This window comes from Rhincodon typus, chromosome 25, assembly GCF_021869965.1.
Source record: "Rhincodon typus isolate 14 chromosome 25, sRhiTyp1.1, whole genome shotgun sequence".
Taxonomy (NCBI): domain Eukaryota; kingdom Metazoa; phylum Chordata; class Chondrichthyes; order Orectolobiformes; family Rhincodontidae; genus Rhincodon; species Rhincodon typus.
The window spans coordinates 9,565,401-9,590,521 of record NC_063356.1 but is presented as its reverse complement, the minus strand read 5'-3'; the positions used below and the strand labels follow the sequence as shown (position 1 = coordinate 9,590,521).

The following is a 25,121-nucleotide window of genomic DNA, read 5'->3' as shown; positions in this document are numbered from 1 at the left end:
AGGCTAACAAACCATTTGTCTTCTTCACCATCTGCTGCTCATCCAAGTTTGCTTTCAGCCATTTGTTGTCTTTCAGGGTTAAGGATAGAGGCAGTTCTCATTCTCAAACAAAACTTTGCCTTTTATTTTGAGCACCAAGGTGAAATAAGTTGTTGTCTGGACTTTATAGCATTTCTCTTATACAGTCATCAAAATCTGGTTTTCAACATTGTAATCTTCAGTAACCCCCATAGCTCAACTTTATCTGCATGGCACAGTTTAACAGGAGGGATGTGGAGAAGATTCTTCTACTTGTGGCCCAGACCAGAACCAGAGACTGTATATACCACAGAGAGTCACTAATACCTCTAAAAGGGAACTCAGTACAAGCTTCTTCACCCGAACAGTGATTAAAATTTGGTTGTCGTGACTATGATGGGGTGGTTGAGGACGCATGAATGATGCACTTAAGGCAACCCATGCAAACAAATGAGGGAAGAAGGAACAGAACAATATGTTGCAAATTGCTGGAGAAACTCAGCAGGTCTGGCAGCATCTGTGGAGAGAAAGCAGAGTCAATGTTTCGAGTAGAGGACTCTCAGAACAGTTTGTTGATTGGGTTGGATGAAGAGGGTGGCAGGACGTTGGAGCAGAGCATAAACATTTCCTAGAGACAATGGGCTAAATAGCCTGTTTTTTTTTGTGAAATAAATGCTTTGACAAGCATACTTGGCTTCATTCTTGCTGACAGTTCATCCCAGTATGGAGGGTTTGTCATAGCAGCAAAGGCTAAACAGGCTGGGAACCCACTCTACATTGGAGTTTATAAGAATGAGAGGTGATCTCATTTTGACAGGGTAAGTGTTGAGAGGATGTTTCCCCTCATGGGAGACTCTAGGACCAGAGGGCATCGTCTCAGAATAAAACCAATTTAATACTAAGATGAGGAGGAATTTCTTCTCTCAGAGGGCTGTGAAGCTTTGGAACCCCTTGCCACAGAGAACTGTGGGGGCAGAGTCCTTGTGCTTATTTAAGGCTAAGATAGATGGATTCTTGATCAGTTGGGGAATGGGGAAAAGGCAGGAAATTGGACACAAGGAATGTCATATTGGGGATATGATTGGGCAGCACAGTGGCTCAATGGTTAGCACTGCTGCCTCAGAGTACCAGGGACCTGGGTTCAATTCCACCCCTGGGTGACTGTCTGTGTGGAGTTTGCATGTTCTCCCTGTGTCTGCGTGGGTTTCCTCTGGGTGCTCTGGTTTCTTCCCACAGTCCAAAGATGTGCAGGGTAGGTGGATTGGCCATGCTTAAATTGCCTGTAATGTTCAGGGATCTTTAGGTTAGGTGGGTTATATATGGGGAAAATGCAGGGGTAGGGGAATGTGTCAGGGTGGGATGCTTTTCAGAGGGGCAGTGTGGACTTGTGGGGCCGAGTGGCCTGTTTCTACACTGTAGGGATTCTATGATTGATTAGCCATGATCCTATTGAATGGTGGAGCAGAAGCCCAAGGAGCTGAACAGTCTAATCCTGTTACTATTTCTTATGGTGCTCCAATTTCCATAAACTGAGGCATATACATTAACCACACATATTAGAGGAACACGTTTTCTTATTCCCGAAAAATCATGTTTTTGCAATATGTTTGGCATATCGGTCAACTCCTTTTATAGCCATGGACATATTACATATCTTATAACTAGGTACAAGGGATCAAGTAGAAAATAATGACCATGTTGTGAAAATATGCAGTGTTTTAAGATACATCTGCATGGCAGACCTGACAAATATGGGAGCCACTCATGCTGGCAGTTCACTTTTATACCAGATGTATAAGTCAACCCCATTTTTTATAGGGATTTCTCAAATTATACACCAATATCTACATCACCTGTCCTACACAGGGACTTAGGATCCATTCCCAACTAGAATTTCTAACTTAGAATAGTTAGGTGCTTGTTTTTGACTGGCATGAAGTCAGTGGGCCAAAGGGTTTTTGTTTCTTTGTGCTGTAGACCTATTTGACTGTATGACTCGGCCTCTTGTTTTCCATTTGGAGGTTCCACCTCTTACAAGAGTGACTGGTAGCTCATGGTCAGGCAGGACCTTGGAACTCTGTTGCCTTGTAACTCTGCTTTTCTACAAAAATTATATTAGGATTCTATTGAAATGGTCAAGTAAATACCATCCCTTTCAGTTTTTTCTTTAAAGTTAAGATTGCTTGACTGGTACCCTACTCACCACAGGTGCTCATTGGGAAGCTACAAGATGCACCACAGCAAATCATTAAGTGTCCTTTGATAGCATCTTCTGAACTCATAAATTTTAGAAGGATAAGGGTAGAAGATGGATGCAAACACCACCACCTGCAAATTCCCCTCCAAACCACACACCATCATGCCTTGGAGATACATCACCACTTCTTCACTGTCATCTGGAAGAGGGGTAACTGGGGCCACATGGACCTGCTGTGATGGCAACTCATTACCATCTTCTCATGGGCAATTGGGGTGGGCATAAATGCCAGCCTTGGCAACAATACTCACATCCCTTGAATAACTAAAAAGGAATTTCTTAAAGCTTTCCAACATTCTACTAAATCTGTCCACGATTTGAACATTCAATGTTGTTTCAGAAACTTTCTTACAGAATTATCTCAGAACATTTCCTCTCTTCTTGCCAAGTGTATCCTTGTGAGAAGTTTTTGAGCACAACTGATTGAGAAGGATTGTCCATGGTGATTCTGTGTTGATGGGTGGTGTGGAGTGACAGAAATATAGAACTTGGCAAAATATTGAGGTAATTTTCAGTTGCAAACTCGCCCCAGGTGATTTGGTAAAGACTGCAAAACCTGTTGGACTTTCATTCTCATTGTTTCATCACAACAAACCTTGGCCAGATTCTATGAAGCGTGTCCAATTCCTTTTGACAGTACAGAGTTGAAAGTTCCTTCATTTCATGGGTAAGCGCCTTATCACAGTGAGTGATGATCATTATTAATGGTTACCTTGCCAGTATGGTACCAATACGCGCTTGCAGTAATAAAAGAAAGATACATGCCAGGACCCGATGGTAGATGAAGCATAACTCAACTAAGATTGTATGTGCCCGATGGTTGGGGGAGGGGAAGTTCAGAGGTGCTCCTACATGCTTTTAGCTGTTCACGTTAATTTCTGCCTGTCTACTGCTACATCAAACATTCTATACACTAAGTTCCACAAGTTCCTCTCGTTTCCAATTGTGTTACATAGAATCAAAATCAACCACCACACAAGGCCTTTTGGCCCATTATGCTTGTGCCAGCTCTCTGAGAGAGCTACTCAAGTAATTTCACTTCCCTCTCCTTTCCCATAGCCCTACAATTTTCTTTTCATAAACAAAATTGCTGGAAAATATCAGCAGGTCTAGCAGCATCTGAGGAGAGTTCTGAAGAAGCATCACTGGCTCAACACATTAACTCTTCTTTCTCTCCACTGACATTGCCAGACCTGCTCAGTTTCTCCACAAATTTCTGTCTTTGTTTCAGACCTTCAACATTTACAGTTTTCTTTAATTTTCCTGCATTTTTTTTTGCTGCCTTCAAGTATTTATCAATGGTCTTCCTGTTGGAAGTCAATATCGAATGTGTTTGCATCATTCTTTCAGGCGGCATATTCCTGATCATAACGACCCACCGAGCAAAAATATCATTACCTCACAACATCCCTGGTCCTTTTGACAATTACCTTAAATCTACGTTATCCAGTTAACAAACCTTCTGCCATTGGATTTACTCTCTCAAAACATTCTTGGCATATATCGCTGTGTGAAGTGCTCTGTGCATGGGTCACACTGAGGTACCCTATCCTTATCAATGCATGAGCTATTGTCTGGAATACTTCACATCTTTTACACTTAGGTGCTGTTGCATGAAGTGCATTGCACATCTCACAGAGTGTGAGGTACATTTAAATAAATTCGCTCAAACTGAAAACAAACACTTTCGAGGTGAGTGCACTGAAAGTCTTCCAGAGACTGTATTTTATTTACAAGGTTATTAGTAATACAATCAAAATGTTTCATCGGATTCTGCAAGAGGTAGAGAAACCAGCTGGTCCCAGATCCTCTCAGCTGTCAGTTTTATCCCAGGTTATCTTGCACTTATCAAATGGTCAGTTTTGTTCAACACCACTTGGGAATGTGGATTATTATGGTCAACCAAAAGTACAGATTTAGTCAAATAAAACCAAATAGCTTGGTACAATGCACTCCCTCTTCAAGCTTATACAGGACCAGGTTACAAGCCTCAAATTGCTGCAGGATTAAAATTCACATGAAGTGCAAACAGTGCGATTAAATTCTCCTCAGTTCAACATCTTGATGCTTTGATACATTAGGATTGGGAAGAATCTGTTATTGAATTTATTAAGAGTGGCTTGATGAACTTTTAACACAGGCCAAAGCAAAATGAGATGAAGTCTCCCCAAATCCCTCAGCCACCACATCGCCCTTCTTACTGCCTCCCTCTCTGCTCCATGACTCTCTTACCCTGGGCACTGACTGATTGTGAGACTTGGTAGGAGGCAAATCTCCTGTACAAACTAACCTTCGAGTCACTGAGTTGAGCATAAATGATTCAAGAGACCACTCTAGTACAATTTGTCACAGTTAAATGTCTGGCTCATTAACCAAATACTTTGTCAGAAACCACTGATCTTAGTTTCAAACTGGACAAAGTTTGCACACTAATAAATATTACATAGTTTACTTGTTTATAAACAGGTATTTCACAAAAAAATTGCACCATAATTACAAAATGAACAATGAACAGTTCAAAAGAAGTCTCGATGTTAGGTTTCTGTAAACAATTGGTTGAGATGCACATCATGGTCAGTAGTGAATTTGGAATTAGTAAATAGGGTTGGGTGGGGAGCAGAAGGATTGCTGAAATGCTGACAGGTCCACATGCCATTCCTGCTACTTCTTCAGTCTGACTTCACCCACTGATTAAGAAATGCAAGTACCCTCACCATGACTGCGATGCTTACGGCCACTCTGACCAGCTCAGAGGATGGGAGAGGAAAAATTTCTTACTTCATTCTCCTCCATCTCTGAGACTTGAAGAGGCTAGAGGCTACAATTTAATCTCGGGTGAATAGACGAAATTGGCTGATTTTCTGCCAACTCAGCCTCATGGTCAAACAAAGACAGGTTCAAAGCCACAAATAAAGCAGCGATACATCTCGATCAGAGAAACTAACTGTGGCACATTGCTCCAATGGGAAAACAGTCTAGCTAAATGCATCACAGCTCTGCCCTGTTTGTGAGGCTTCAACCATCATGCTACAAACCTACCTCTGTTGACTGAAAAAAGAATGAAACAAGAAGTTTCAGTTGGGTTTAAAGGAAGAGCATTTGAGATCTTGTTTCAGAACTGCTGTCAGATCCAAGAACCATGTACAAAATGACTGTGATCAGCAGTAAACATGGGGAGACAAAGTAACAGCAGTTTCTAATCTGATCACAATGCTTCATTGAATTTTGGGGCTAGTGAAGATTTTCATGTGAACCTCCCTGTACATTGAAGTAGCAGCAGCGGTAGCAAGAGGAATTTTGTTTTCTTTGGCCCGTGATTAACCCAAAAGATTGAGAAAGTCCTGCTTCGTCTCCCTGACCAATAGTCTGAGTGGGACCAAAGCAGTCTTTCTAATCGAGTCAAAAACCATAGCAGCCTTGCTTTTATTCACCCAGTGGCCTAACCAAAGACTTCTGAAGTAATTCTGTGGACAGAAACCCAAAATAGCAGCAGCGTAAAACGCTGTCAATCAATAACAGTGGGGGAAACATAAAGTCTTAAGTTAGTAGCAAATATACAAGCTATCATACAACAAGAGCCTCCCTCACATGAGGTAGGGAGTTTTTCAAAAGGACAATGATTCGATAAAAGCTATCTAAATTCACAGCCTTTGGCCCCCAGTCAATCAGTCACAGGGCATTGAAGCCATTCACTCATTCTCTCCTGATCTGGATATGTAGTTTGAACCAGAGCAGAAGGCGTTATCTGTCTTTATCCCAATTCTCTGGACACTATGACGCTATTCCCTAACTGACGCTATTCCCTAACTGCTTTTCAAACGGGGAGTTAACTTATCCCTGCAGTTTCCACTGATGCAGAGAATTGGTTCCCCACCCCATCCCACTCTCCACCCAAAAGAAAAAATCAACTGGTTCTTTCCTGTGCTGACCAAGCTTGCAGACTGGATAGGGTTCAACTCTGAGCACTACAGGATCATGTGACAGTAGGGTACTGCATGTAGCTTTATTACACATTTCCCTCCAACTAAACTTTAAGTAGCTCCTCTGGGAACTTGCTACTTGTGTAGTTCAAAAGGTTCACGCTGTCACCCTGTGACAGTGCTAAAGTGCAGCTTGCTGTGGCTAACACTCAAGGCCATTCACAAATTGGGTAGGCTCCCTGAGAGAATCGCGTGTGCAGGCCTGTCGATCAAAGAGAATTCATGGGGGCAAATGTGTCACTTTCTCATTCCATACCTTAAGTTTTTATTAGATTGGTCATATCATTTTGTCACATTACTTCCTGCCAGTCCTGACACCCCTCCCACATATCTAATGAACAGCAGCGATGCCCAAAGGCAAGGTTATACAAACCTCTCAGAAAGCTTTGAGCCCCCATTCCTGTTTGTGGTCTGTCTCTCTCACACACACACACGCACATATACACACACGCACACACAACACACATAGCTTATTAATAAAGACAAAAATGCAACACAGATGTACTGAGCCCACTCTTGCACAGTTAGGGCTGAGACAAAACATCACTTCTGCTGAATAATTTTTGGAAAAGGTTAAACACAGAAATTGTTTTAAACCTTTGATCTTTGTCAGCGTGTGACCTCCCTGTATTCATGGTGGCATAAACTAAATGACTAATCAGCAACTAAAAGTTAGGCAAGTGCTATTTTATAAATAAAAAACAACCCCTCTCACTGATTCCCACTTCATTATCCCACTCCCTCTCTCATAGCCACCTGTCCTCAGCTTGGTCCCTATCAAGACTAAACTGGATACAGATCTTGCCATTAGAGTAACTGGGAAAAGGGGGTCACAGGAATGATTCCAAAAGGCCCTTGTGTCCACATCTCTGGGTACAACTGGGATCCAAAACCAAAAGCAAAACATGGGGCCGTGGCTTTAGTCACGAGAGGAGTGTGTACCAATTTCTCAGAGCTGTCTGTGCTTAAAGGGAACAGTGGTCAAGAGTTTGGGGCAAGTCTATTTCTCAGATTGCGGCATGTGATGGGAACAAGTGGCTGTCAGAGTCTGTACTTGGGAGGGAGCTGGAAAGACCAACAGAGAGCTTCTGGACGATTGTGCAGCAAGGGTGGAAGGTCATTCACACCATCATGCAGGCATCTGGAGAACAATGACTTGGGGTTTCATCTTGAAATACTGGTTAAACCTCAGCACACTATACCTGTAAGACAAAAACAAACATATTCTTCAGAGATAAGATTGGGTGGGGGCTGGAGAACAGGGTACTTGATGCTATTTAAAGTAAAATTGCAGCCAGTGAGTTGAGTTGGAAGAAGGACTTTTGCAGTTTATGAAGTCGGTGTCACTGAAAAAGTTTAGCGTGAAAACAGCCTCTCTATTTCCTGACGGCCCACATGCAACAGCCAAGAATTTTCAGAATACGTCAGATACATATTTACTTTGAAAATAGTCTGGAAGTTATGTACGTCACTTATGAACAGAGATAAGTTTTTAAAAAGTTGAGAGTTTGCAGTGATTTGGACAACTGGATCGGACAAAAGAACACCCTGAAGCTGGGTTTCCTAAAGTGGGGTCTGAAATTGAGGATGCAAGCATCAAAGCAACAATGGCCAACGCACACCCCCTTCCCAATGGGCTCATATTATTCCCCCACGATCCCACCTTCCAATTGTTTCAGTTTTCACTGAAGGTGGAGGCAATTCCCAAGCGTCAAAATGGGGTGACAGTATGAAAACCTTTGGGATTCACTGCAGCCGGAGTTGCATATTAACACTTCAGGATATGGTAGTATCCTTAGGATTTTTCCATTCAAGAAATTGAACATGTGGAATAGTTTTCAAAAATGGGATAATAAAAATCTAAAAGCTCATTAATGATGACAATGTAACCACCATCAATTGTTGTTAAAAAAGAACCCAACTAGTTGACTAATGTCCATTAGGGAAGGATATCTACTGTCATTACCTGGGCTGGGCTACATGGGACTCCCGGCCCACAGCAACGTGATTAATTCTTAAATGCCCGTGGAAACGGCTGGGATGGCCAATCAGCTCAAAGGCAACTAGGGATGGGCAACAAAGCCGGCCATGCCAGTGACGCCCACATTCCACACAAGAATGAAAATGAAACAGACCCTAGTCCACGATGGGAATTTAGCAAGTTTCTGTAGGTGGGATCAATGTTTGTCCCAGGTACTTACCCAAGGAAATCAAAGTCTATTGTTGAGTACTTGGCTTGAATCAATGCCCAGAACCCCCAGAAGAAATGAGATGCCTGGAATCAAAAATGACAAAAGTAGTGTCAAGTTAGTGCTTGCTGGTAGCTCTGCAAGTTATTCCCAGTCATCTACCTGGCCATGTTATTTCCAGCAGAGCGGGATATGGTGTGTAGTAGATGGAATAATGTCACGAGCATGCAGTTTATCATAATGGATTTGTACATTTTCAATGGGACCTTGAATCGAGAATTGTGACAATAAAAAGAGCTGGAGGATTACGTTAGCTACTGAGGGAAATGACCTGACCTCAAAGGTAAGAATTCAGAGGTTAACATTTGTGGAAGCAAACAGTATATTACATACAAGTGTAGTGCACTACTATCATCAGATCAGATTCCTGGCTCCATCAAACCAGCTACTGAGCAACCTGGGAAAACCTCAACAAACAAGCCTGATTTGGACCAGTTGCAGTCCTATCACCATGTCTGAACCGCCATCAATACTGGTCACAAATATATGAATCAGGAGCAGAATGAGGCCACTCGGCCCCTTGAACTTATTCCATCACTCAGTAGGATCATGGCTAATTTGATTACTTCACATTTCCACCTATCCCTAATAACCTTTCATCCTCTTGCTTATCAGGATTCTATTCCTCACTATTTTAAGATTATTCAAAAGCTCTGTTTCCAACACCTTTTAAGGAAGCAAGCTCCAAAGAACTATGATCCTCTGCAAGAAAAATTTCTACTCATCTTTGCATTAAATGGGCAACCCTGTATTTTTAAACACTGACCCCTAGTTCCAGCTTCTCCTGCAAGAGGAAACATCCTTTCCACAAGCACCTCAAGATCTTAAAGGATTCAACTGGTTGATTAGAATTTGAGTGATAATCCCATTCTGTTTGATGATATATTAGTCCTGTTTGAACAGGATGAGGTCAACCAATGAGCACTCACATAGAGGAGTACAAAGGTTGCTTGTAATACTGAACTGTTACTGAACAGCCTGTCCAATGCAGCAATTAACCCTTCAAGCACAAAGTCCCAAAGTGACCTTTCAGCATTCAATATAATCTGGGCTGCTTTATTCCAATTCCATGCCAAATTCAGGTCATTTTCTAAATGGAATTGATTGAATTGCTCTACAGTGGGCTAACATAGACTTGGTATGCTGAATGGCCTTGTTCTGTCCTGTAATCACTATATTCCATCATTATATTAGCTCTGGGGACACAGACACGTAAGTATTATTATCTAAAAACATTTCTTTTGAAAGAAAGTGGCTTTAGAACCTTACCTTTCATGATCTCCATAGCCTCCTCCAGCCCCAAAAACTGCAGCTCAAATCAGGCCTCTCACTACTAGTGCTGAAGCTTTCCATCATGACCAACTTCTCTCCCAAAACTCTTCCGCCTTTTGTCTCTCCTTAAAACATACCATTCTGACCAAGTTTTTAATTTTACACGCTCTCCCACAACCCACCACTCACAATATTCCCCCTAACTTATCTCCAAACACAAAGAAGATCCTTCTTACGGTTTAAATAAAAACTGAATGAATCGCAGATGCTGGAAGTCAGAAATAAATACAGAAATTGCTGGAAAAGCTCAGCAAGTCTCACAGCATCTTTCTCAGAACTGGACCTGAAATATCAACTCTCATTTCTCTCCACAGATGCTGGAAGAACTGCTGAGATTTTCTAGCAATTTCTGTTTTTGTTCCTTCTTATGGTTTGCTGTCCATTGCTTTGGTCTGATTGCATTCCAGTGAGGCACCTTCACAAAAAAACCTGCTGTACTTGGAAATGAAGCTCTTGGTCATCCTGGAACTTGTGTCTGAATACACAAGATCAGTTGTGTTATTCACAAGTTTCAGTGGACTTTTCCTCTGGATGGTTAGGATGTTTTCCTACATCAAAGACTTGGTGTCATGCACAGACAATATAGACAAGGGTAGTAAAAAGTCAGGAGGATGAGTTTGGATAAATCCCCAGACAAGCCTGTAAGGGCTTTGAAATGTTAATCTATTTCAGATAAATGACTTGCATTAAGTATTTGTTAAAATTTATTTAAAACACATATGGTGCAAGTCCCAAACATCATCTCAAAGATCGACCCATGAGATGGATTCATTTGAAATACAGTACTGGTGTACCCTGCAACCATCTCAGGCAATCAAATGAGTAATGTGTATCTGAAACACAGAACCCAGGACAATGCAGCACTCCGTACTGCAATGAATTTCAAGTTAAGATTTTGTGCTCGAGTTTCTGGAGTGGCTCAGAGGTGAAAAAGCTGTCAGTGAGCCAAGGCCCTCTGTAGAGTACTCCAGCAGTTCAGATGAATTGTGACTTCAGCTTTAATAGTTGCAGCTCCTACTCTTAAGAGACAAGGACCTAATCCTCTGGTGCCAACTTCAATGAAAATCCACAAATTATTTTACTTGTAGGGTGCAGTATTTTATTCCCACAATATACTAAATCACTCACTCTGTTAGGAACAAATCCTGTTCCCTATCACGGGACAACAAGGTGCACAGCTGGATGTACACAGCAGGCCAAGCAGCATCATAGGAGCAGAAAGGCTCTATCTCTGTTCCCTATCACCTTCCCTACTGTGTTCATAACCTATAAAAAAAACCTGTCTCAGTTCAGCAATGCTTTGATTGTTAAATTCTCACCTTTGGCCTCACCTCTCCCTATCTCAATAACCTCTTTCAGTCCTACAACTCTCCAAAATATTTGCACTCCTCCAAATCTGGCCTCCTGAGCATCAGTATCATCACTCCAACATTTTGTGGTCATCCTCTCAACTGCCTGGCGCTGCTGTAACATGACGTCCCAATTCCTGTACTCAATGCTCTGACCGATGAAGGCAAGCATGCCAAACACCTTCTTCACCACCCTGTCTACCTGTGACAACACTTTCAAGGAACTATGAACCTGCACCCCTAGGTCTCTCTCTCTTTTCTACACATTCCCCAGAGCCCTGCCATTAACAGTGTAAGTTTGGCCCTGGTTTGTCTTACCATAATGCAACATCTCTTATTTGCCTGAATTAATCTCTATCTGCCATTCCTGGGCCCACTGGCCCAGTTGACCAAGATCCTGTTGTACTCTTAGATAACCTTCTTCACTGTCTGCTTTACCACCAATTTTAGTGTCATTTGCAAATGTACTAATCATATCTGCTATTTTCTTATCTGAATCGTTTACATAAATGAACAACTGTGGACCCAGCACCAATCCTTGTGGTACACTGCTGGTCACAGGTGTCCAGTCTGAGCAATTGTAAACCCTCCCAATACATTGATTGGAGGCTGCAAGAACCTGTTCCGCCTTCCTGCAGAAGACAATGGTAAACCACCGTGGTGTTTCACCCATAAGTTTGGACCAATCCAATGGAAGTCCATGACTCAACCCTCAGAAATGAGAGGGGCAGAAAAGCCAGACAGACCTCAAGGTCTACACTCAACCCACTGTACTACCGTGAGGATAACATCCTGGGAATGCCATAGGCTAACTGTGGAACAACTTCCAATTTAGATGAGTCTTTCAACTCAAATGAGTGTAATGAACAGGGTTGCGGGGACTCAGGTACTTTCCATTTGAGTTTGCATGCTGTACTTACTAATGAGAATTTGTTGACTTGAACATACAGCAACTGTACTTCATTGTCGGTCACCTCGCCTCCCTTCTTTGTAAATTGCTTACAAGCCTCTAGATAGGTTCTCAACCATTGGAACTGTAAGGATTGGTCTGGATACAGGCTGTAGTCCACCTCGTTCACTCCTGGCATAGAGAGAGGTAGCATTACATGAATATAAGCCCAACATGCAACACTATGCATCTACCATTACACATTTTTACTTCTTAGCCTTTTTGGGTTGCAAAGTAAGCGAATTGGGTTTTCACCCTGAGAAAGTTGTGAGTAGTGAGGGATGAAAGTGATGAGTGATACTGGAAATGATGGGAGATGGTTTTATCTGTAGTAAAGCCATTGTGAGTAGACAAGGCATGACAGATGGCAGAGGTCCAAGGATAGCAGTGATGATAGGAAGAAGGGTTTAGACTGAGTGAGAGGGTACATGGAGGGAGGGACCGAAATTCAGTTCAGAAAGAAACAATTATGGTAATCAATCCTGGACACCAAACATCAGAAAGGTGTTGATACAGGTTCTTTAAAAACTATGAAAGGGTTTGATAGGGTACATGTACAGAAGATGTCTCCAGAAGATATAGAGAAATCTAAACTTAAGAGTCTTCAAGATCACCCAATCAATAATAAATCCAAATGGGAATTACAAAATCCCTACAGTGTGGAAGCAAACCATTCAGCCCATCAAGTTCACACCCATCCTCCAAAGAGTATCTCATTCAGACCCACCTGTAACCTATCCCTGTAACCCTGCATGGGGATTTTACCATGGCTAACCCACCTTACCTGCACATGCCTGGTCACTATGGGGCAATTTAGCATGGCCAATCCACCTAACCTGCACATCTTGGCAATTCAGGAGTAACTTCTTTATGCAAGAATGGTTTGAATGTAGAACATAGAGTAACTGAGGTAAATAATGTAGATGAATTTAAGGAGAAATTAAATAAACACACAATGAAGAAATTAATAGAAGGATACGTTGATTGTGTTAGAAGAAAAAGGTTGATGAGGGGAAGGTAAATTCATCTGGAATGTAAATACTCGCAAGGACTTAATGGGCTGAATAGCCTGTTTTGTGCTGTTGTTATAATGCTATGGCTACACAAGGTGAGAAATTCAAAAATACCACTTCTATTATTTAATTCGTAAGATGAGTTGGCAGGAGCATAGTTACATGAGTAGATCCTTCAGCCTCCTAAGAATGACTTCACTATCAATTAGATCATCCATGATTTGTATCTCAAATTCCGCCACTACTTTGGCTCTTAATACCCCTGCCTAACAAAAATCTGTCAGGGAGGATGTTTCCCTTGATTTGGGGGGCTGGGAGGGTCAGTAACCAAGGGGCGGACCACTTCAGACTGGGATGAAGAAAAATTTTGTTCATTCAAATGGTGATGAATCCTTGGAATCCTCCATCCCAGAGGGCTGTGGATGAGTACATTCAAGGCAGAGATCATTGATTTCTTGACATTAGCTTTATTAAGTGATTTGAGGATATTGGGTAAAACAACCAGCTAGGAACACCACTAATACATGAAAGTTCACTCCAAGACGCTCACCATTCTGACTTGGAACTACATCATCAGTCCTTCACTGTCACTGGGTCAAAATCCTACAACTCCCTTCCTGATGGTATTGTGGCTGAACCCACACAGGCCCCGTCCCCATGTCCACCAACAGCAATAGTTCAAGAAGGCAGCTCACTACCTTATTCACAAGTGCAACTGGGAATGGGCAATAATTGCTGACCCAGCCGGTGACACCCATGTCCCATGTGTGAATAGTAGAATAAATGATGCTGAAATATAAGATCAGCCACCATGTGGTTGAATGATGGAAAGATGCTCTATGGGCCAAATGGCCTCATTCCATGCCGTGCATTCCTAGCAATCTCAATTTTGAAATTTTAAATTGACTTCCAGCCCGAACAGCGTCTAGGAGGGACAGGGAGAAAGATTTCTGGATTTCAATAACCCTTTGTCTGGAGGAACCTTGCCAACCATCGTTCCTGAACAGCCTAGCCCTGAGGAAACTGCAGATAACAAAGCACTCACCTGCAAATTCATTGAAATGGTTTCCGATATCGAAGGCCTGGTAATTGTAACTGGAATACTCGTAGTCAATAAATTTCACCCAACCTGAGAAATAAGTAACCAGACTTAGTACATATCACAGCAAGGCTGCACAGAGTGGAACAGACAAAATCTGTTTCATCAGACATTGCACCATGTGGACAGCGCTCAGCTTTGAAAATACAACACTTTTAATGTCTTTTAAAAATAAAGTCAACACTTCTTCTGACACACACTTGTTTGTTTATAGATATTCTGTAATCACATTGATCAGAGATGCTATAACATACCTCTAGAGCCAGTGGGTCTTGAACCAGGCCTTCTACCTCAGAGGTAGGGACACTATCACTGCGCAAAAGAGCCCCTGGTTTGTTAATAGGGTCATTCAAATCTGCTTAGACGTACTATCACTGGTACGATAAAATTACAATTCTATTCCACATTCAATCCCTGTGCAAAACTATTTTGATTGAGAATAAATGTGCAATTACTCCATACACATTGTTGCTTTATACGTTTGCAATAGCTGACCAATTATAATGAGGGTAAAGTGAACAGAATGAACTGTCTTACATTCATTAGAATGCCAATCTGTGGGGACAGTTCTCCAGAGAATAAGCCATACTTACTTTTCTGTGCTGCAGTAAGTTCTTGTACCTCTGTGTTAGTCTAGTATTGAAACTTCCACTCCCTCACAATGACACAATTTCATTTGCCACATTCCCAAATGGCAAATGACTAGGAGGGAGAAACAGAGTGGGAGGGAATGGCATGAAAGAGATTAAGGAAGGGAGAAAGAGAATAAAAGAGAGAGGAAAAACACGGCTCGGTGGTTAGCACTGCTGCCTCACAGCGCCAGAGACCCAGGATTGATTCTACCCTCGGGTGACTGTCTGTGTGGAGTTTGCACATTCTCCCCGTGTGTATGTGGGTTTCCTCCGGGTGCTCCCGTTTCCTCCCACAGTCCAAAGATGTGCAGGCTAGGTGGATTGGTCATGAAAAATTGCTCATAGTGTTCAGGGATGTGTAGATTAGGTGGGTTATAGGGGGATGAGTCTGAGTGGGATGCTCTGAGAGTCGGTGTGGACTTGTTGGGCCGAAGGGCATGTTTCCACACTGTAGGGATTCCATGATGCTATGAGGTAAGAAAGGAAAATAGAGTGGAAGTTTCCAAATGAAAAGGCAGCAACCAACATTCCAGAAGGTGACAACACAAAGATATATTGCAATGCAACAGTTAAGTGGGGCTACTTCAATAGGGCCTGCCAAGTCTGCAGCTTCTAACACCCAGAGGAACACAGACAGCAAATACTTAGGAACACAACCATAATCACCATCCTGTCTAGGAAATAACATCACAGGTCCTTCATCATCCCCAGCCAAAACCCTGGAGTTACCTACCTCACAGGTATTATGCCAAAAGACTGCATCAGTTCAAGAAGGAGGCTCACCGCCATCTTCTCAGGGTAATTAGGAACGGGCAACAAACTTTGACCCATGTGATGTCCATATCCTAAAATGGACTTCAACAGGCTTGGGAAAATGGTCTCCATTCACGTATCATTCTACTTTCTTTTATAAAAATTAGTTCCCTCGAGAGAGAGTTCTCTGAAAATTATTTAAAATTCAACTTTGGGAAACGATCGCATTTACATAGCACCTGTCACAACCACAGGACAACCCAAACGAGCCAGCGGAGTACATTTTGCAATAAAGACCACAGAGTGCTGGAAATAGTCAGCAGGTCTGGTAGCACCTGTGAGAGACAGAAACAGACTAAATGTTTCGCTAGAAACATGACTGTTCTTCAGAACTTTTGGTAGTGCTGTTGTAAGGTAGGAAATGCAACAGGCAATTTGTAAACCCCTCCTTCCCCACCCCCGCAGCCAAAGCAGCAATGTTGTAACCACCAGATTTAGATGAGGAAAAATAGTAGCCAGGACACTGCCTAGATTCTGTAATCTATGTAAGTGACATGAACTCCAGGTGACACAGTGATAACTCCCTGCTCTTCTTCAAAATCGCCCAAAAGGACAGATGAGGCCACACCTTAATATCTCATCAGTAAAGTAGCTTCCCCTGTGTGACACTGGACTACCAGACTACCAGCTTGGATGACATGCTCAACGATTGGATCTCCAACTCTCATCCGTCAGACTCAGAGGCAAGAGTGCTACCAGCTGAGCCACACCTCATACCTAAAATAGTAAACATTGCATTTGTGAAGTGTGTTATTTGCAACTATATCATCTTCCACTCCAAATTACTTCTAAGTAGAATATTTATCTATATTATTAGCAAAATTACAAGCCCAACGGCTTCATTATGGACCTGTCCTTCGATCAGAAGACTAGGTTTTAGTTGCATTATCTTTCAGCTTCCATTGATATTTTTGGTCACTCCACTCCACCCCTGGCTTTGCTCAAACAGCTTTTATTACAAGGCTTCTTAGTTTAAAATAAAATGTCACTAAGGAGATTTCTGAAGTTATATACACTGCAATTCTTCTGATTCAGTCCAGAACCGTTTCAATCTTGGAGATGAGTTATCTTGTCTGGGTGAACGTATGAGCTGAATGCAGCTGTCAGTCTCTCTTTGGTCCTTTTTGACATATCAAGGCTTTGTGAATAGTAAAGGTAATGTCACCAAAGCCCCAGAGGATCACTCTCTCATGAGACCCAGACAGAGAAAGAGAGAGAGAGAGAGGCGGGGGTGCTGGGGGAAGACAACTGGTGGTGGTTTAACCTTAGGGTCACCACACCTCAGGTGAGGGGAGAGGTTGTGAAGGACCATCCTCCATGCTAACCTCAGCAGTCGTGGGAAATTGAACTCACACTGTTAGATTGCAAACCAGCCAACAGTGCAACCATGTCATCTGACATCATTCACAGTGTTCATCATTAAAAAAAAATTAAAATTGCATTCAAAACAAAGAGGGTATGTTCAGACAAATCAGAATTATTGATGCTCCCCAGTCTGAAATTATACTCTTTCACTGCCACAGGGTCAAAACTCTAGAACTCCCATCCTCATGGATGTCCCTACACCAAAGGGTCTGCAATGGTTTGCAGCTCACCACTATTTCCTCCAGGGTAATCACAGGTAAGCAATATACAGGATCAGCCAGCGATGCCTACATCCATAAAGCTTGCTGGAAACACACAACACCTGCAGAGAGAGAGAAACCTTCAATCGGAACTGAACTCTGTGCATGTTCATATATTCCCAACACTACATGACCACCAAGATGATAAAAGGTGAATGGAGACTCTTCTCTACTTGCATGTAGCCATGCCCATGTTCTTACTGATATTCTCAACCCGTGACTTCAGCTGAGATTGGAAATGGAAAGGATTAAGTGCTGTTTTGTTGCCTCCCAGAGTCAAGTCCTTTGTCCACACCAAGTGCTGGAGCAAGAACATGGAGAAATAGTGATTTACTGGGGCCAGGGTGGGAGTTCTCAGATTTTGACCCTATAGCAGTGAAAGAGAATAACTTTGGACTGCGGAGTTTCTATAATTCTGATTTTTCTGAACATATCTTCTTCGTTTTGAATGCAATTTTCAACTTTTTTTATGATGAACACTGTGAATGATGTCAGTTGACATGGTTGCACTATTGGCTGGTTTGCGATGCAAAGTGACACAACAGCGTGGGTTCAATTTCCGCACCAGCTGAGGTTACCTTGAAGGGCTCTCCTTCTCAATCTTTCCCCTCACCTGAGGCGTGGTGACCCTCAGGTTAAACCATCACCTGTTGTTTGCTCACCTCAGAGGGGTTGTGGGGGGAGGAGGCATTTGGTGGGTCACCTGTGGCGGTTGGTACCTCACTATTCCGGGTTGGTATCTTACCTCAATACCTCAGTGTTGAGCCAACAACCTGAGAGAATCAGAAAGGGGACAATAACCTCTCAAGGGCAATTAGGGATGGGGAATAAACACTGGCCTTGCCTGTAACTCCTTTGAATGAATCACTAATTCACAAACATCCATTGTATTTTATCTGCAAACTATACAGATTCAGTAGTTGACAAAATTAAGATGATACAATGCACTTTAATATAGCACCTATAATGCCAGACTATTTATTTCTTTTCTAATTTTGTTTTTGTTTCCTAAGAATATGATCTTAAGTGTCTGTACCAAGGTACCTTTGTACCTAAGATGGCACTGTAATGTGGTGACTGTAAACTTTTCAATGTACTCACTTAAGTATGTGACTATAAAGATAATTCAATTCAATTAACCTTGACGCAAAGTAACAACTGTACTTTGTACTGTTTCCCAAAATACATAAACCTGTACTTTACACCCATACTCTGTAAAGCATTCTCGAGAGGCCAGATACAGAACGTGACAACAATCAAAGGATCATGATTCAAACTCTATTCCATATTTAAGTGGACAATTATTTACTGAGGAACAGGAAGCTGGTAGCTCCTCAAATGATTTGGTGGTTGTGTTATTTGTTCAAAGTAAAAATCTATTCACAATAACTTCACAAATCCTTGACAAAATGATGTTAACCAGACGGAAAAGGCACCCAAATCAGTGAATCTATCTGTAAATAAAGATGACCCCATTAAGGAGAAATTACCCAGTTACCAAACACAACAGCCTGGGGTCGTTTAACTGAATGTCAAATGAGTGATTCAGTTTACGTTTACTGGCCAGGGACATGGGTGCAGCCACAAGGCTCCTAGGAAATTGGCTCGGCATCCAGTCCCAGGTCAGTGATCAATTCTAATCCTCAGAAGTTGATAGAGTTGGTGTTTTTTTTTTAACAAAGAGTAGAATCAAAGTGTGTGCCAAGGTACAGCAGGAATTGGACGAAACAGTTCCATCTCCAGGTCCTCACCTTCCTTTTCATTGTAGATGATATTCTTGCAAAGTAGATCGTTATGGCAGAGCACTGTGGGAGAGTTCAGCTCTGACAGGTATTCCTTCATCCAAGCCATTTCCTTCTCCAGTGTCTCCAAAGGTGGCACCTTCTTCTGAATCCTAAACCAAAGTGAAAATTGTTTAGAACTGCACCCCGCAAAAGCTGGGATGAATTTATCAAAATCTTGCTGGATCACACCCTCTGTACCCCTAAATAAAAATCAAAAGAACTGCGGATGCCATAAATCAGGAACAAAAGCAGAAGTTGCTGGAAAAGCTCAGCAGGTCTGGCAGCATCTGTGTAGAGAAAAGTTCTGAGGAAGGGTCACCGGACCCGAAACGTTAACTCTGATTTCCTCTTCACCGATGCTGCCAGACCTGCTGAGCTTTTCCAGCAACTTCTGTTTTTGTTCCCTCTATACCCCTGCCCAACATCCCTGCCCTTTCAATAGAAGGCATGACCCTTGCTATGGACACTCGAGAAATGGCTACTACTTGTTTGTGACCTGCATGAGCCTATTATGCTGCAAAAATGCTTGAAAACAAAAGTTTTATATCTTAGAAATGGTTGATTTTTAACTGACATAATGTAGTGCTTTATTCAGGGAAGAACTGTTCCCATATTCTTGTCAATAAGTAGCTGACAATTAGCATACATGGATTCTCATGCAAGCGCCTTCACTGCTGGCTTTAAATAAAGAAAAGATAGAGAGAGTAGGAGTAGGCAATTTGGCCCCTCCAGCCTGCTCCACCATTCAATCTGATGATCATGGCTGATCATCCAACTCAGTCCCTGTTCCTGCTTTCACCCCATACACTTTGATCCTTTTAACCCTAAGAACCATATCTAACTCTGTCTAAATGGGTGGATAACACGGGAATACAGCTAGAAGATCTCACTCTGAAAAACATGGAGTTGCAGCAATGAACATGGGCCATCTTACTTATAGAGGTTTATAAAATCATGAGGGGCATTGACAAGCTGAATAGCAAAGGTCTTTTCCCTGGGGTGGGGGAGTTCAAAACTTGGGAGCATATTTTTAAGATGAGAGGAGAAAGTTTCAAAAAGGACATGGGAGGCAACGTTTTTTTATACTGAGAGGGATTCGTGTGTGGAATGAACTGCCAGAAAAAGTGGTGGACGCAGATACAGTTACAACATTTATAGGAAATTTGGATAAGTTTGTGAATAGGTAAGGTTCGGAGGGATGTGGGCTAAACACAGGCAGGTGGGACTAATTTTTAGTTTGGGAATATGGTTGGCGTGGACTGGTTGGACCAAAGGTTCTGTTTCTGAGCTGTATAGCTCTATGACTCTATAAGGAGTTAATCCAATTCCTTCATAAAAACATTCAATGCCATGGCCTCAACGACTTTCTATGGCAGAGAATTCACAGGCTTACCATTGTCTGGGTCAAGACATTTCTTCTCATATCACTCCTAAACGGCCTACCCTGTTATCCTTAGACTGTGACTCCTTGTTTTGCATTCTCTGGTCATTGGGAACATCCCTCCTGCATTTAAGAGTCCAGCCTGGTGAACAAATGGGCAAGTGCAGCATATTGATAAGGAAGATCCCAGATTCAGAGAAATAATGCACAAGTGGCTGGGCAGCACCTCAACTGGCCTCAGTGTCCATGGGCTAAACCTTAACCCAAGCTTAGCACTACTGCCTCACAGTGCCAGGGACCCGGGTTCAATTCCACCCTCAGGCGACTGTTCATGTAGATTTCCTTTGGGTGCTCCAGTTTCTTCCCACAGTCCAAAGATGTGTAGTTTAGGTGGATTGGCCATGCTAAATTGCCTGTAGTGTCCAGGGATGTGTAGATTAGGTGGATTAGCCATGGAAATGCAAGGTTATAGGGATAGGGTAGGGGTGTGAGTCTGGGTGGGATGCTCTTCAGAAGATTAGTGTGGACTTGATGGGCCAAATGGCCTGCTTCCACACTGTAAGAGTTCAATGATTAAGGAGGGAAGAATCTGAGGTTGGGGCTCCCATTTTTCATGGTTATCGCTTGATCCTGTCAGTCAGCACACAGATGGATGTACATGAATGATCTGAATTTCGGAGTTGAGGCAGCAACGTTGATTAAACTTGCAAGATTGCATGAACTGAAAGACTGGCAGTTTCCACAGACAGGTGAGACAGACTGTAACTGTAGCATGTAACGTGGCAAGTGGGTCCACACACATGACAAAATGTATGACTTAAATATATATTGATTTTTGGACATCACTGACAAAGGCTGGCATTTAGTGTCAATTCCTAATTGCTGTCAAACAGGTCGTGGAGTGCCTTCTTGGACCATCTTGTGGAGGTGTATACACAGTGACAGCAGGTAGGAAATTCCAGGATTTTGACCCAGTGATGATGAAATAATGCCCAAATCATGATGGCGTGTTGCTTGGAGGGACTGGTGTTGTCACACCGAGGCACCTTAGCCATTCTGGGCATTGGAGACGACATGTTAGGGAAAATGCAACAGAGAAGACTTGAGACATTAGTACTTTGTTCCATTTGAATGGGGAAGACATGTGATAAAGTCTTTGAAGACCATGAGGTGTCCTGATGAAGCAAATAGCAATAGGTGGGTGGGTGGGTGGGGGGTGGTGGTATGTCAGTTAACTCAGTTAAAACAGCTGGTTTGCAATGCAGAGGGACGCCAACAGAGTTTCCTCAGTTCCCAGACTGGCTGAGGTCACCACAAAGGTTGTTCCTTGCCTGAGGCGTGGTGACCTACAGGTTAAACTCACCACCAGTCTCTCTCTCTCTCTCAAGTGAGGGAACAGCCTACAGTCCTCTGGGACTATAGCGACTCTCACTTTTCTTTCACTGTAATATTGGCAACAGATGGCATAAATTTATGACAACCACAAAACAAATTAAAGGGAGATTTACTATAAAAATGTACTTCATATAGAAGTCTTGTTAACAGCTGACGTAAACAACAATTGAAAAATGTCCATCAATTCTTTAAGAGAGAGTTAGATCGTTGCTTGAAAGAGGAACATTTAGGAAACTGAGGATTGAGCAAGACTAGGAAGCTTGTGCAAGGAAAACAGCTCCTCGCAGATTTGATGGGCTGATTGTTCTTGGTTTTGTCTGATTGGAAACCAGTCATTGGAGACCAGTGTGTGCTCCTTAGTTGAAATTCCTGGCTACATTATTTCATGAAGATCCTGCAGAATGATTAGCTATTTATCAAGGTCCCAGAAAGTTTCAGCATCGGTTGAAACATAGTTTGGTAACCACAACTTCTTCAACAACAGAGGCAGCTTGATGCCAATGATCAAACACAAATACAAACTATGTAGAACAAGAATGCACAATACAGTACAGATAATGTACCATTTATCACAAATGCTACAACAGAGTACACAATCATAGCACACAGCACACATTAAACAAGGTGTCAGTCATTCTGTAGAGGAGATCTCTTCACTCAATGCAGCCTCATTTGTGAATTGATTTAAAACCATAATTCTCTAATGAAGGTTATGGCCATCAGAATCAAAAACTAATCTAATCCATGAACTACTTTTGTCAGCTTCTGGACATGTTCACCTCGGTTTATGGCCAAAACAGCTTGGCTTTGTGCAGGGAATTATGTGGTGATAATACCGTTCCATTCGTGCAACATTAATAATCAGGAAAAGATTGCACAAACCTATGGGTTGTTGCAAACCTTAAAGCAGGAGACAGTGTGAAGCCAATACCGAAGGTATGCACTGACAGAAGCCTGGAACTGAAGGTATTTGTGAACTTTTATGAATCATCAGCTTTCTCATTATTAACAAAGTATCCAAAACCTTTAATGATGCCAAGTGGACACAAAAGAAGATTTGAAAACATAAAAGAGATTTACATTACCATTAATAATGCATTAAAGCAGATTATATAACCACCCACTCGAGATTCCTACATTTTCCTGAACTTCCATAGTTCACATTAATTGCATTCCACAAATGACTATGAAGTTACTGTTAATTCGGCAGCAAGGGGTTCTCACTGATTAACTATACAGAGACACTGAATGTTTATTCAACAGGCTAAAGGGCTTGCACGAAGTGACTATATGAAGCTATTAAATATTCAGAAGGATAAAGGCTACATTGTGTAGTTGTCTGTTTCTTTAAAACAAAAGTAATTAAGATACTTGTCTTCCAAATGAAATTGCACAACCGTCTTAAAAGTTTACAGCCTTTTCAGGGCATTGAGCAGATCTTAATACATAAATTGCATGAAAATAGTGAAGACAGTTTTTTTTTCAATTTAGGAAAAGTGTTTGAGCATCTGAAAAATACCACTATTGCCAAATGTGTAATAGAACACAAATCTAGCACAATTTTCGGACCCAGTAGTTACGGAACAAATTCACAAGCGGCCTTGTGATTACGAATCTTATTGCGCATTTAGTCTGGCTGATTTCAATGAACCATCTTGGTTAAACACATACCGGGTATTTTTAGCTTCTGGTGTGAACTCAGAGGAGACAAGAGCCATGTACTTCCGCATTTTCACCCAGAGGTTGGGTTTCGGAATGCAGCCATTGTGGGCATGGATGCAATGAATCCTTGCCAGCTCCGTTGCTATGAGCCTACAAAGAGATGGAAGGCACACGTTATGCAAACAAATCAGTCCCAGAGAGCATTTACACACATTTTTCCATTTATCTTGTGAGTCTACGATGGGTTGATCCAAGGGATCCTTGACTTGTCAATTCCCCACTGAAGTGCTGCTGTAGGAAAGGGCTTGCATTAGTATAGCACTTTTCACGACAATGCAATATTGGGAAAAAGTTTAGATGAAAAGTCATTCACCTGAAAAATTCACTCTTTCTGTCCACAGTTGCTATTTGGCCTGCTGAATACTCATGTCAGTTGCGTTTTTATTTCAGATTTCCGTCACCTGTGGTATTCTGTTTTATCCATAAATGTGAAGTGTCCTCAGCGTTGTAATGTAAGAGGCACAGGGGCCAATCTGCACACAGCAAGACTGCACGAAAACCAGTCAGCTAATTATCAGACAAGCTGAGTGGGTGGTTCAGCTCTATAAATGGATTGGGCTCCAGGCACAGCAGAAATTACCAAGACTCAAGGCAGAAAGTGGACACTATATAGAAGGAGGAGGAAAACACAGATAGAAGTAGATTTTAGGAAAGACTTACAGGAGAGAAAAGAGTAATAGAGAAAAGAATTTGGAGTATGGCGTTCAAGTAGCTTTTGGCACGGCCATTGTTGGTGAAGAGTTGCAAAAATGATTGTAGAAAGAGAGAAACCATAGAACGTCTCAACTGGATGCATCATGGATCTAGATGTAGGTTTCAGTCCCTTGAGCAAATCCAGGAGGAAATCCATGACCCCAAAAGTCACTCACTCCTTAACTAGCAGTACAACAGGGTAGACCCAGACAACCCACTTGCCCTCAGTTCCAGATCTTTGTTATTCATTCATGGGATATGGATGAGCATTTATTGCCCATTCCTAATTGCCCAGAGCACATTAAGAGTCAACCACACTGCTGGGGATCTGGATCCATATTTAGACCAGATCAAGTGAAGACAGCAGATTTCCTTCCCCAAAGGACATTAGCAGACCAGATACATGTTTGATGATACAAAAACAAAGTTGCTGGAAAAGCTCTGCAGGTCTGGCAGCATCTGTGAAGGAAAAAACAGAGTTAACATTTCGGGTCCAGTGACTCTTCCTCAGAACTGGTTTGAGTTCTGAGGAAGGGTCACTGGACCTGAAACGTTAACTCTGATTTTTTTCTTCACAGATGCTGCCAGACCTGCTGAGCTTTTCCAGCAACTTCTGTTTTTTGTTCCTGATTTACAGCATTCGCAGTTCTTTCATTTTTTTTATTATGTGTTTAATGATGATTGACTTGGTTGTCATTGGCTAGCTTATTTCAGATATTTTATTGAATTCAAATTTCACCGTCTGCTATGGTGGTTTTTTTTGTCATTTGTATAAATGATTTGGATATGAAAATAGGAGGTGCGGTTAGTAAGTTTGCAGAAGGCACAAA

At 42.1% G+C, this 25,121-nt stretch overlaps 1 protein-coding gene across 1 annotated transcript; it reads right to left on the bottom strand.

Moving 5' to 3' along the window:
* Positions 1-3,972: 3,972 nt before the first annotated feature.
* Positions 3,973-24,448, bottom strand: LOC109929132 (ethanolamine kinase 1-like). The gene is made up of 7 exons (XM_048611810.1): positions 24,259-24,448; positions 23,548-23,773; positions 19,068-19,210; positions 14,193-14,276; positions 12,106-12,266; positions 8,457-8,530; positions 3,973-7,457 (listed from the first exon to the last, which is right to left on the bottom strand). The coding sequence occupies exons 1-7, from the start codon at positions 24,446-24,448 to the stop codon at positions 7,385-7,387; spliced, it is 951 nt and encodes a 316-aa protein (XP_048467767.1). The 3' UTR covers positions 3,973-7,384.
* Between the last annotated feature and the right edge of the window lie 673 nt (positions 24,449-25,121).

What these genes read in the sequence shown, in the direction of transcription:
- LOC109929132 (XM_048611810.1), bottom strand. Translation starts at nt 24,448, where the DNA reads ATGGATTTCCTCCTGGATTTGCTCAAGGGACTGAAACCTACATCTAGA. An exon ending in CTATTACTCTTTTCTCTCCT is followed by an intron (nt 23,774 to 24,258) that starts GTAAGTCTTTCC and finishes AACCCATCGTAG; the next exon opens with ACTCACAAGATAAATGGAAA. An exon ending in ATAGACTTTGATTTCCTTGG is followed by an intron (nt 7,458 to 8,456) that starts GTAAGTACCTGG and finishes TTTGTCTTACAG; the next exon opens with GTATAGTGTGCTGAGGTTTA.